This window comes from Phaethon lepturus, unplaced genomic scaffold, assembly GCF_000687285.1.
Source record: "Phaethon lepturus isolate BGI_N335 unplaced genomic scaffold, ASM68728v1 scaffold5835, whole genome shotgun sequence".
NCBI lineage: Eukaryota > Metazoa > Chordata > Aves > Phaethontiformes > Phaethontidae > Phaethon > Phaethon lepturus.
In genome coordinates, this window is record NW_010539833.1 from 1 (window position 1) to 13,682 (window position 13,682).

Sequence of the window (13,682 nt, forward strand, 5' to 3'; positions counted from 1 at the left end):
CTGTCTCCCAAGGGACTCTCTCAACCAGTGGGACTCTCTTTACACTTTGCTTTGGACCAGCTGGAGAGAGGATGATGAACATGTTTGTTTTCCAGTGAAGACAGATTAATTTCCAATCAAAAGCTGTTTTTTAAAAAAAAGAGAAAATGAATGTGTCTTTCTGTGCAGCATTTGTGGTCAAATATTGAATAATCCATATGATGGCTTACTATATGAATTTGAAATTAATTCAAAATAATTATGCATCCTGCCCAAGTATTTTCATTATATAAACTGAGAACAATTAAAAAGCTAAACCAAGAGCATACAAGTTAAAAAATATTTAATTAATTTCAATCATTATAAATTGTGTGAATACAGAAAAGAAAATGTGTTTTCTTTACCTGGCAAGGTCCTTTGAATTGCTCAGTTATAATGAATGCATTTGTTTGCCAGAAATGCAGGACGGCTATCCAGTTATGTGTTGTTAACATCTGCATATTAAACATCTGAGCCCAGTTAATGCATTATGGAGCTCTAACTCTTTGATGCATCATAACCTTGCATTTTCATTCCTTGCAGAAGGAAATCCATATACCTGGTGGGTTGGAAAAGCCAATGAGAAGCATTACTACTGGGGCGGATCAGGACCTGGCATTCAAAAATGTGCCTGCGGCATCGAACGCAACTGTACTGATCCCAAGTACTACTGCAACTGTGATGCTGATTATAAGCAATGGTGAGTGATTTACAAGAAGGCAGGGTGATAATGACCACAGTGTCTTAACTTTTACAACTACTGCAATTATTCTGAATGTTTTTTATTTATGTATTTTCTTTCTTACTGAAGAATGAAGTAAAAAAGACTGTATTTGTGATCCCTCCTACTGCAAAGTATCTATCCATCTTTTCATTTCCATTTTATTCACAGTATCTGTGGCTGTCAAATATAACGGAGCTTATTTATGTTTTCAAGTCAACTGAGCTATAGAAAAGGATGCTAAAGTTGAATAATCAAGTCCCAGTAGGAGAGGCCAGCATTCTGGGTTTCCATGAAAGTTTGTTTCCATTCAGTCATATTAAAATGCAGTATTTAAATTTATCTCTGCAACTTCATTTTTTTCCCAGATTTCTCCTTTTTGTAGTACTATTGCTGCATCAGCCGGTAAAATGTGAGAGATATCACTCATCTAGTGACTACAACCCTCATTATCCATCTTTCTTGAGAAAAATGTATCAAGAACTAAGCTTAAAGAGTATTACGGAATGAGGCTCTGTATTTCAGGGGAAGCTATGGCACTTTGCATGACAGAATTAAATATTCATTGGCCTGTTGGTTGAGAATACAAACCTATAGCCCCTTTGGGATGAGACTGAGAGCTCTAATTTCTTCTCTAATAAATAGTTATTGATTCATCCCAGGTGGAACAATTTTAACAGAGGGTCTGAGGAAGTCCTACCCCAGAGTATTTTACAGCCTGGTAACAGGGGCAGTCTGCTGTGAGGTAACTGATGTGGGTTTAAATCCCTTCAGGCAGAAAAGAGAATTAAACCTGCATCTCTGATATTCCCCATAAACACTCTAACAATGAACCTACTGTGTAAAGCTCATCATCATTTTGTGTGAGACCCACACTGTGCTCTTAAAGCGCTTTGTTTGTAAGCTTTAACTGTTTGTGTCTCTTTCGTCATGACAGGCAACATCATGGTTTACATAGTATGCAATGTTCAGTGACCAGTTGGAACGATAATTTTATGAACACTTTTCCCATTAATAATAACCTGTTGGTAATTGAATCTATACTGGCTTATAAACCATTTTGTGTTAATTGAGAAAGTCATACAGCTATTAATGAATATAGAACTACAGAACTCTAGTGGTATGTCAGGGATTTAAAAAAAAAAAAAAAGGGTAGGGAGAATTACAGAATCACAGAATAATTGAGGCTGAAAGGGACCTCAGAGGTCATCTAGTCCAAACCCCCTGTTCAAGCAGGGCCATCTAGAGACTGCCCAGGACTGTGTCTAGATGGCTTTTGAATATCTCCAAGGTTGGAGACTCTATAGTTTCCCTGGGAAACCTGTGCCAGTGTTTGGTCACCCTCATAGTAAAAAAGTGTTTCCTCATGTTCAGAAGAAACCTCCTGCCTCTGGTCCTGGCACTGGGCACCACCGAAAACAGTCTGGCTCTCTCTTCTTTGTACCCTCCCTTCGGTATTAATACACATTGATGAGATCCCCCCTGAGCCTTTTCTTCTCCAGGTTGAACAGTCCCAGACGTCTCCTCTTCATAGGAGGGATGCTCCAGTGCTGTCCAAAAAGGCGAATTCATTACCTGGTGTGCAATAAGCCAATTTCATACACAGAGTCGAGATACCGGTTTATAACAAAGTTGAGCAAGTTTGGGTGCCAGTTGGCAGAGCCACAAGGCTAGCACACCTAGGGATGTTTCTTATATGGCGTTTCTTACACACATTCTTATCTATAGCCACTACCTTACTGCAGCCCCTCCTCACACTAATTGGTCAGTGAATTTGCATACAATTACACAATCTTTTCTACATACAACACATTCTCAGGGGTGGGAATCTGACCTGGGCTGGGGTCTTCTTGACCTGTGGGTGTGGTTTTTAGTATTACAATAATGATAGTTCGGTTAAGGATACATCTTAATCATGCTTTCGGCTGACTATTCTAAATATACTGATTAACTACATAATTAGTTCACTCATACTCCGGGTTGTTCCCATCTTGAAGGACAGATTTGAAGCCGAATTGAGGTTAGAAATTCCTTCACTATCCACTCCTGACATGCTCAAGGATGGTCAGCTTGTTCCTAGACAAAGAACATACCTCAGCTATATCTGTATTTGTATAGATTAACTCTTGCTTGCCTTATAACACCAGTCCCTTAATCATCTTAGTGGCTCTTCATTGGACTCTCTCTACTAATTCCACCTCTGTCTTGTACTGGGGAGCCCAGAGTTGGACACAGTACTCCAGGTGTGGCCTCACCAGTGCTGGGTAGAGGGGATGGATCACCTTCCTTGCCCTTCTGGCAATACTTTGCCTAATGCAGCCCAGGATACCATTAGCCTTTCTGGCTGCAAGGGCACATCATTGGCTCATGTTCAACTTGACATCCACCAGGACCCCTAGGGCTTTTTCTGCCAAGTTGCTTCCCAGCTGGGTGGCCCCCAGCATATACTGGTGCATGGGGTTGTTTTTCCCCAGGTGCAAGATTTTACACTTTTCCCCATTGAACTTTGTAATGTTTCTGTGAGCCCATTTCTCCAGCCTGTCATGATCCCTCTGGATGGCAGCATGACCCTCTGGCATATCAGCCACTCCTCCCAGTTCAGTGTCATCTGCAAGAATGAAGTATGAAAAATACAGAATTAGAGTAGTAAATGAAATCTTCCAGGCCCTGCAAAAATGATAGATTAGGATGTGGGAAATCAAACATTGCCACTATAAGCTTTGACATTGTTAGGATAGTATGCTGTCAGCTATGGTGCGGGGTGAATTGTAGAACACCACAGAGACAGAGAAGTCAATATTAGAGAGAGAGAAATCAGACATGATGCCAAACTTCAGAGGTAGAATTATATAGAGAGTGAAGAATATGAAGTCAGAGGACTGACTCAAACATAGGCACTACAGCAGTGTGGCAGGAGGGAGGTAGGTTTGGTTCTGTGACAAAATGGTAATGGTAAAAGAAAGATATTGCAATAACAATTACAAATAACAATTACAATAATGGCAGAATTAGGAGCACTTACAGTTTTCATTGCTTGAGGCATTGGATGTGTATCCATGAATAATAGCCTCTGTACCATATGTTGAGTCTTTTCTTTTACGCTGAGGGAAATGCATGGGGGAAATAGCATTGACTTTTGATCTCTTCTTGTGGCTTCTCTAAGAGTCACAGATCGTAATTTAATAAGCAGCATTCACGAAATAATATTTTTCTGTAACCTCTATGCCCCCTTTATGCACTGAGATTCTATGAAACCTACCAATACATAGATTCATATAATTATTAGATTTTTTAAAATTTAAAATAAGATTGCTATCATAATAAATACACAGTTTCCTGTTTCCTCAGATAGACTGTTTCTGTTTCCTCAGAACTTCAAACAAGACGACATTTATACAGTATTTCTCTGGATATATGTCAGGTTTTTTTTACGGAAACTACTGTATATTACAGGACAATTTATGAAAAATAGTTATACAACTTGATATTATATTTTAGTCTGTGATGTGTGTAAATCACAAGAAGAAATGAAAGCCTCGTTATAGTTTTTAAGGCCATTTTGTTCAAGATTCATTTTTGCAGTTTAGTTTTGGCTGAATCTAGCCCATTCCAAAGTCATATCTTTTGGGTTTTGGTATTATTTTGAGAATTCCTAGTTAGGTATTTTCTCTATCCGGGTTGATCAAAACCAAGTGAGCTCCAGAGGTGAAGAGACCTCACTGACTTCAGTTATTGGGGCAGCAGGGGCCACCCCAGACCAGGACCTCCAGCACATACGTGCTCAACTCTGGTGATGGCAAAACAGCTCCTGGTTTGGACCATAGTATCTGCAAGAGCACTTTTGGACAATTGGCAGGAGTGGGTAGATTTAGCCGGTGGTAGCGATAGGAGCCTAGAAGGAGCAAAGGCCATTGAGAGGCTCAGAGAGCCCGTGAAAGCATGCATCCATCACATCCATTCAAACCTTGCTTTTGCATACACAATTTTTCATATTCCAACTATCGTGTAAACTATAGTATATCTTCTAGCCTTAGAGGTAAAAAAGTGTTAGCTTAGGAATATTGGGAGCATTACTTTGATACAGAGGGGAGCACGATGCAAGGATCCTCAAGCAAGGACTGACTGAGATAACTCCAGAACTACAATCCAGGCATCATGACATAGACAGTAGTAAGCCTTTGAAATAGAGTTACATGGGTATTCCAGTACAGTGTAGAAATTACTATTAGTACAGGGATCTTTGCAGCTATGATGAGCAGACAAGTCTCAGCTCACAGACTGACAAAGTGGCTTGCCACAGCTGTCACCCTAGCTTATCAGCACAACTTATTTTAGAAGAACTTACAGTCCCCTAAAACAGAAGGGATGAATAAATGCCAAACTGGGCCCAGGTGGGACTTTCAGTAGTTGTGTGTCTTGGCCATATCTGGGAGCACTGCATTTGGTAGTGGTATGCCCACAATGATTTTCTGCTCATGCCCAGACAATGTGGAAAAAAGTTTATATCTGATTTTTTTTTTTTTTGGAGGGGAGAAGACACAGTGGGGAAAAGGCAGTAGGTAGACCTACTGTATTAGAACTCTAACAACTATATTAGAAAAGGGAAAGAAGTAAAATGGGAAAAGAAGTCAGCTGAGTGGAAATTGTGGGAATGAAAGGTGAAGAAGAAGAGATTCAGTGCAGAGATTCAGATTTTGAAGTGCGGGCACTCTTTTTAAAGGAGGTTCGGGAGCCATTGAAGAGTGAGTCAAGCTGAATCAGAATGATATAGTGTAAGTAGAATATTGTCCACAATTTTTATTGTAGAAGTTAGAAATTGTGTTAGAAATGAAGAAGGGAATTGCAATTTGATGAATGATCTCATAGCAAAGGCAGGAGAATGCTACCCTGGAGATCTGGCTTCTAACTCTGCCTCTGGAATGACAGTCTTGTGTGATGTTTGATAACATTCATAAACAATTTCTTCACGGAGCAGTCATTAGTTTGATCCTAATTTTCAGGGTATCTAACTAGAAACCCAGAGGTCCAGTTTGTGGAAATACCAAACATTCACAGCTGCAACTGAAATAAGTAATGACTCTCTCTGAATGTATCTAATGCTGTCCTACAAAACAAAACAACAACAACAACCAAAACCAAACATACTTGTAGACATCTTGGCTCAGATTGAGCACTAAAAATGTATATGTGCTTTTAACCTTAACATCTTTCAGCCTTAACATCTAATCTGTAGAATGGAGATGATGACAGATACTCACCTCATGGAGGTATTGCATAGATAGGTAGATTTATGGAGGAATCGTCTACTGTAGTAACGAGCACTATAGAAAATCCAATGAGAAAATGCAGTTTTTATAGAAAGAGTTGAAATACACATTAAATATAAAATGGGGTCCACATAGCAAAGCATGAGATTAAATTAGGATAGTGAGCAGTGTTTTACTCAGTGAGTATCGTCTGCCTCCTGTAATGAATAATTCTGTAGTCCTCTGGAAAAAATAATAATCAGTGACCAGTCAAGGACTGTATCATGGTGTACAGGGAACAAATTAAAGCTCTTTAAGCAGCCTGAAATATTTGTTTTTCCTAAATTTTGTGGTTGATTTTATTTTTTTAACCAAGTATTTGAGTAATTTTGTGTAAGTACAGAAACAGCTATGTTAATTATGAACTCACTTACAGTCTAATTTTTACCATGGACTAGCTTACACCATAGGCTCTATGTACCTTAAATCTGGACGTTTTTTCTGTTAATGCTTTTTAAAAGTCCACTGAACAACTGTGCATGTTGTCTGTCTGAATAGAAGAGAAAAGAGCATTCTGTAAGTTGTAGACCTATTTAGCGCATGCCTAATGTGTTGATTATCAGGCCTGGATGGCAGATAAGCCAAACAGTAGATATTGGCAGGGGATATGAGATACGGAATTCAAATTTCTGTATATCTGCATACATCATCTAAAATAGAACCTGGTTCTTAAGGGAAGCCCATGTTGTTGCTGCAATGTAAATATTAAGTAACCATGTTTGTCGTGATAAAGAAACAAGCACACAGGTGGAAAGAACTTCACCCCAGAGCAATCCTACCAAAATGAAGCTTAGTCACGAATTATCCATTATTTGTGTCCAAAATGAAATTAATTCAGAAGAAAGTGAATCAGATAATAAAAAAGGGTTTATTTTTCTTGCTAAGAAGGATCATTTATTAAAGAGTGTGTGGTTGACATTCAAAGCCAGATTGCTTCAATCTTGAGCGAATAAACTTTACTGAGATTGCTGTTGTTAGTAGCAAGAACTTCTCTGGGTTGCTGTTAAACAAAATCTTCTTCAAATGAGTAATTTTAGGTAAAATGTTAGGTTTTAAAAAAAAAAAGACCACATTCTCTTATTTTAATAAAAATATTATTATTACCATTCATGCAGTTCCTTAAAAATGGCTGCCATTGTAGAGGTAGACAAACTGTATCAGTTAAGTAGCAAATGTAGCAAAAAAAAAAAAAAAACATCTGCAGAGAACTTTTGGTTCCTGTTCTCCTTTGACCCTAAAGTCAGTTAAATACCCAGATTGGCCAAAGTTTCTACACCACAGGCTCCTTACTTTTTCTTACGTAGCAGCTACAATATGTGGGAAGACATTATATGATGACGTGCGTGGATTTATTGGGAAAAGGTGACATAAGAAACTTTTTCCTTTAGCACTTGCTGATGAGGATGCACTTCATGTTGCAGAATAGGGCACAGACTTCACTGCCGACTACTGATGTGACTGCTAATCTTTCAAGAACTATTTGGTCGCCCTAAAGATGATCAAAAGGGATTAAGGACAATTTGAAGATAGCAGTGGTTTGGACAAATGGAGGAAATGAGCAGTGAAAACAGAAGGAGGGAGACTCATTTTCTTGTTTATCATCTGTCACAGTATGGAAATTAAAGTTTCTTTTTCCAAAGCCTGCAAAATTACTTTATTTTTGTGAGGTGTTTGCCAGAACACTCTGCAAGATACATCGCCCCTTGCCTTCACAACTCTTTTCCTACAATGGCGGTTTCAGAAGAAAGTTTCAGGTCATGGGAAAAGATGATTAAACAGAGCTCAGATTGACATGTGTTGTTGGAGTGACAGGAATATGGGTGAACATTGAAATGCCAGCCTGTGGCTGTGGCAATGACAGGTAGGCCATTTGTAGCCAGATTTAGTAGGATATTAAAGGCTCCTGGAGCTATTGATGGGCATCAAGGCTTAAGTATAGTAAATACTAATTCCCACTGAAATCCCTTAGACACTTTTGAAAATCCATCTGTCCTTTAACGTTGTGCACTCTTGGTAATAGAGCTGCTGATGTAGAGAGAACTAGCTAGTTAAATCACACAGGCTCTCCTATCCTTCATTAGAAGCTGCTGACAATGTCTTTGGATTTTTTTTACCATCGCTTTCCCATCTAGGCAGCAACTGGGGTTTCCACAGAGGTGTTATGTGATCAAAGTGGCTAGGTTATATGATTTCTGTGAAAAAAAATCAAAAACAAAAACCAAATGGAGAACTTATCATTGGCTCTACTTGATTACATTTTGATTAAATTTACTTACTATTTGTAGCATTATGTAGAGAAATCTTGAAGAAGTAAAAGGGATCAAATATGAATATACCTAAAAAAAAAACTTGAAGGACTATAGAAGTTGCAGTGAAGAACATGCATGACTGTAAACATCCAACATATGTATATATATGAAAAATTTCCAATTTAATCAGACAGATTGACTGCATACAAAAATCAAGTATTTATATAATGTATCCATTTGTTTAAGCAGTACCTGGCAAAACAGACATTTTTGCTAAAATATTGAGGCCTGTATTTAACAAGAAAACACACTGGCTTGTATTACATGAAACCAGAAAGGGAAAAAAAAGAACAGAAAATTATCTAGTAAGATTCATGATAGCCTGCCATTTTGTCTGGCGTCTGATACAGACTATGAACCTCAATTTCTTAGAAATTGAGGAGATTTTGTAGAATTAGGCCACATGACTTTGAAAACTGTAATTCAACATTTTTGCAGCACCTAAAGGCCATCTTTGACAAGACAGACCAGAAAACATAATTAGTAATTGTCTTTTGTGTTGTAACTGTGTGCAGTAATTACATCTGTTCACCATATAAGATTTGAAATATCAACATTTATTTTTTAGTTATGCTTAAGGAATAATCTAGTTTTGTGGGCAGGGAAGCTTAGCTGACAACTTGCATTACTTCATATGGTTGGTTTTTTTGTAGTCTCACAAATCCAGACAACCTTTTGTAGGTTTTTAGGATTACCTTTCAGAGTTCCTCTGTACATTGACATTGGCACCTAGTGTTAAGATAATTCCAGTCGATCAAAATTTAGCACTATGACAGTATGTAATGGCACCGAATAAAAATCTGCATGAAGAGGAACACTAAAGACAGAAAGTCAAGCACTTAAACATTAGGAAATGTTAGATTTAATACAGCTGGTAGTACATTTTTTCCCACATGATTGATAGATTTGAGCTGAAACTTTCAGCACAGAGAAGCAGAGAGCCAGAAGCCAGGAAGTTCATTTTTACTAGTTATAGTTTGGCCATTAAAACTACTCCAGTAGGGAAAAGGTTCAAGTGACTGAGTATTAAATAGGCTTCTGCCTGTTCTGCATTTCTCAGCTGTGTTCATTAGCTGTAACTGTTGTGCAATACTGAAACAGAGTTTGCATGACAAAAAATGTGGAATCTTCCCACAAAGTGAATTCTGTCCACTTTTTTTTATAACCTGTTCTGTATTTTCTTTTATAGAAACCATATATGCCTTCTGTTTGTCCATTATGAATTCCTCTTTTCTGCTTCCCCCACAAGTGAAGTCAATGTTTTTGTTGCTGGTAACAACAGATTAAGCGTTTGGGAGATGGAAATGATAAAGTAGAGAGATTAACTCCGTCCAGCACTTTGGCCATGCCACTGATGTGCTAAGTAGCATCTTTCAAATTCTCCTTTACTTGTCCATCAGTACTGCCATAGGACGCTAGCTGCAGACCAAGGCTCTATTAGGCAAGGTTGTCTACAAACACAAAACAGCTGTTTTTTCCTCAGTGTTCATACTATCATAAATAGGTACGCAAGACTAATGTGAGTGATTTAAAAGTTAATTTGAAGGCAGATGAAGGGCATAGCATCTCTTGCAAAGTACGTGTTCAGGCCACTGGTTTTATGTAGACTTTGAAAGACAGTACCTGCTGCCATGGAGTTACCCCTAACATTGTATTGCTAATGCATAGCTAATGTATAGCTGATGCATAGCTAATGCAGCTGGCAGCTGTAGTCCAGGATCTGGGCAAACACAGGATCACCTAGATTGCTCTTTCTCCTTTAGAGGGTGTTCCATGCAAGTACTGACAACAGCCATGTGTATGTAGCTCATGGGACCTGACAGATTTGCAGCCTGAACTAATACATGTTGAGGGCATTAGGAGTTTGGGGATTCAATGAATCATGAAACTTGCAAACAATACTCCTGTTTTCTCTTTTTTTCCTTCTGTATTATTCACCTTTGGGACTGGATTGTGGCCTTGTTTACAACAATCTGATACCACTTGATGTTTAACTGTCATCCCACTCATTTAATGTCATCCCATGACATTAAAGAAAGCATTTCCCTTAATGTTTGTGGCTCACTACAGCTGAGGAACAAAGAATTAGCTTTCTCCAAAACTGAAAGCACAAGAAAATGTGGACATTGATGTGACATTAAAAAACTGTTTGTCAATCTGCCTTATCTTTGTTAAAATGGCACCTTCTTACTTGGTGTTATATATCCAGTTCTGTGTGCTTATTTTGCAATTACTATAATTTTTCATCCAGCAAGCAATACAAAACTAGCATAGCTGAGGATGAGGAAAGAGATGTACTTCTTCATGCATCATGCAGAGCAGTCTTTTACCTTGCTGCATATGTAAAAATTGTTGAGCTCTAGCAACCTGCTAAGAATGAAGATGATTCCCATTGTTCATTCATCATTCAGTGCTAGCAGTAATGAATTAACTTGAAGGGGAGAGTGTTGACAAAATGTTATTCTTGTTTATTAATTTGCTTTGTAAATCGCTGAGACAAAAGTGAGACAAAAAGTGAGTGTTCATCCTGCTGCTGACCTCACTTCTGAGTGTTGCTGTTCAGGTTTTCCAGTTTTCAGCTGACCTCATTTCCAGCCTGTAACAGACAGCTGGTCTCATCCAGATCTTTTTAAGTTACAGAACCACTCAACAGTGGCGCTGAAAAAAATCTATCAGTCAGAATTAGGTATCTCTAATTGTTACTCTCTGGGATATTCTTGCTATTGTTGGAAACATTCCATCATTTTTTGACTATTTTAAGAAATCTGTGAGAGTCTTAAGAATTAGCAGGTAAAAATGCAGATAGGTTTTTTTTCTACCATAGAGATGATTTAAAATATAATTCCCAGCATATTTGTATTGTGTTGCTAAACTTCATGATTAGTGTGAGTAACAAATCAAGTGACCAAGAGCAAAAATGTCTGCTATGTCTTGCCTACAAACATACAGAATTTTTAGTCTGAAAGAAAAGCTTATGGTCTTAACTTTAAAGTAAATGACCTTACTGTCGCAGCTTGTCAGGTAAGGGCAGAGTATGCTGAGCACTGTGCACTACAGAACTTTCAGCTGCCAGTTATTTTCTCCTCCTCCTCCTTTTATTTGTGTGCTAACTTAAAGAGTAATGACTCTGCCCTCAGTGCAGTGCTATGAAGATGAAACCACCCCCGTGCTGACCAGTATTTCACTCAGTGCCTGACATTGCTTAGCTCTTGAAGAGAGTGTTTTTCTTTTCTTCTTACATTGTAGGACTCCCCTGGCTTTTTTTTTCTGAATCAGTGCAATGCTATGTAGAAGATATCTGAAATCTGTGACAACCTGTGTTACAGGGTAGATGAAGACTGCAGTGCATGCTTGGCTGTTATTACTATTAGCAGTCATATTTTAGCTGAAACAATCACAAGGGAGTTCATCAAGCAGAAAGTATTAAGCCTCCAGTGTGAACAAAAGATATATTAGTTTTCACTGTTTGTTATTTTGTGTACTAGGATATATATATTTATAAGGGGGAAAGAGGAAGTAATCATATGAGAGAGAGATGGGGGTGGGCGGGTAGGGAGGAGGGAAGGGGCGTAGGCAGCACAGAGAGAGCCCCAAAACCCTTAAGATACATTTTTTTGTATCAGGTCCCAGACTTGATGGGGATATTTTCTTCAGAGCCACTGATCAAAATATCATGTCAGTTCATCACTCAGGTAGTTGCAAAACTTCAGCATTTAGAGAATCTTTCTTTGTCCTTTTCTCATTTTGCCCAGCAGATTCTTAGCACTGGAAAAGACCTGATAAAGAAAACAAAAAGGCAAGAGTCATCTGCAGTATGGCTATTTGCCTGGGAACTATTGTTATATGCGTAATGCGTTATTTAACTTTAAAGAGGAAGGCTGCTTGCATTGCCTATAACACTCAAAGCAATCCAGGAACCTCTCATAAAGTCTGCAAATTGAGCAGGCTTGGTTCTAATACCAAGAGAAAAGCAAGAAACTGCTTTAACTTTTTTTCTTTTTTTTAGTTAGACTTGTAATAGAGGTTTAAATTCTATAAATTGTTTGAATATCTTGGACCAGGTGTGGTTTTATCTTAGTTACCATTCATGTCTCCTTCCTGCTTTGGGCAGTTTTTTTGTGTGTTGCATAATCAATGAATGCCCCAAGCTTTCCAAATTACTACTTATTTGTAATTAATCACGGCTAGACATTTTGTCCTAGCCACAACCCCTCCAATTCTCCAGCTATTTGTCTTTCCTCTGCCTCCTGTTCACATGCAGAACACTATAGTGATGAAAATTAGTAAATGTAGGAAATAAGATCCCTGGAGATCCCTCAAAGTTTATAAGAGCTGTCTGAGTATGCAATGGAGACTCTGTAAAGTCCAAGGTAATTTGTTGCATTTTTAACTCATCTTATTTTCAACAGTCTTTAACTTGGCATTAAAATGTTACGTGGATTCTTTACACTAAAAGTGTCTATATGAGCAAGCTTGCAAATGGGATTCAGGTGTTGTCTTTTTTCATATTTCACTGAAGAAGAGGAAATGTTTCACTGGGAAGAAATTGCTCTGTCTAAACCAGTATCTCAGGACAGCTAATAATGTATATTCCTTTACATTATAACAAATACCATATTTTGCTTGGCTTTTGGTCAGTTGGAAGTTGTTTACAAGATTGTGTTAAATGTAGATTGAGGGAAACAAAATCTTTCTTGAGTTATGAGTTGGGGTTGCTGCTTCAGTTATTTAGTTGCCTTTATCGAAATACCTGAGTGTATATATATTTATTTATGTAAATTGTTAAAGAGAAAGTAGAGCCAAATGAAAATTAAGAAAAAGCCAATTTGCAAGCAAGCAGGCAAATATAAAGATAAAATCTGCTGACACTGTTAGAAAATGTGATAAAGAAAAAATAAAACAAATATAAAAAATTATATCTATGATGTAAAAGTTTTGTGTTGTCATTGGAAAAGCATAAATGAATTTGCAATTATTATTTCTAAAAAAAAGAAACATCTAAAATGCTCTCACTAACCATGTAATCTGATGTCTAAAACCAGTTATTTGCTGGGTATGACATAAAATGTCACAAAATGTAGCGGTCAACAGCTTGATTGTTGAGTTAAAACATTTTGCAAAAGCGTATACATAAGTACTTATGTCAAATCTAAGATATTTATCCATTGTTCCTGAAAAAAAAATTGTATCAGAAATGTTTAAAGGATTTCATGAGACCCAGGAATAAAATGCAAAATCCTAATTTGTACAGCATACATACCTATAAATAATGCTCTTAAAACTGACGTTACCTCCTGCTGCCATTTTGTTCAGTAAAAAAGCCCAGAA

General features: G+C 37.8%; 1 protein-coding gene across 1 annotated transcript in view; it reads left to right on the forward strand.

Annotated features, from left to right (window-relative positions):
- Positions 1–561: 561 nt before the first annotated feature.
- The window catches only part of CNTNAP2 (contactin associated protein-like 2), a gene marked incomplete at both ends in the record, with an annotated part of 148,741 nt that continues 135,620 nt past the window's right edge, over positions 562–13,682 (forward strand). Inside the window, one exon of the mRNA XM_010287238.1 lies at positions 562–718. Within this exon, the coding sequence (XP_010285540.1) occupies positions 562–718 (157 nt within the window). The remainder of the gene's footprint in view (positions 719–13,682) is intronic.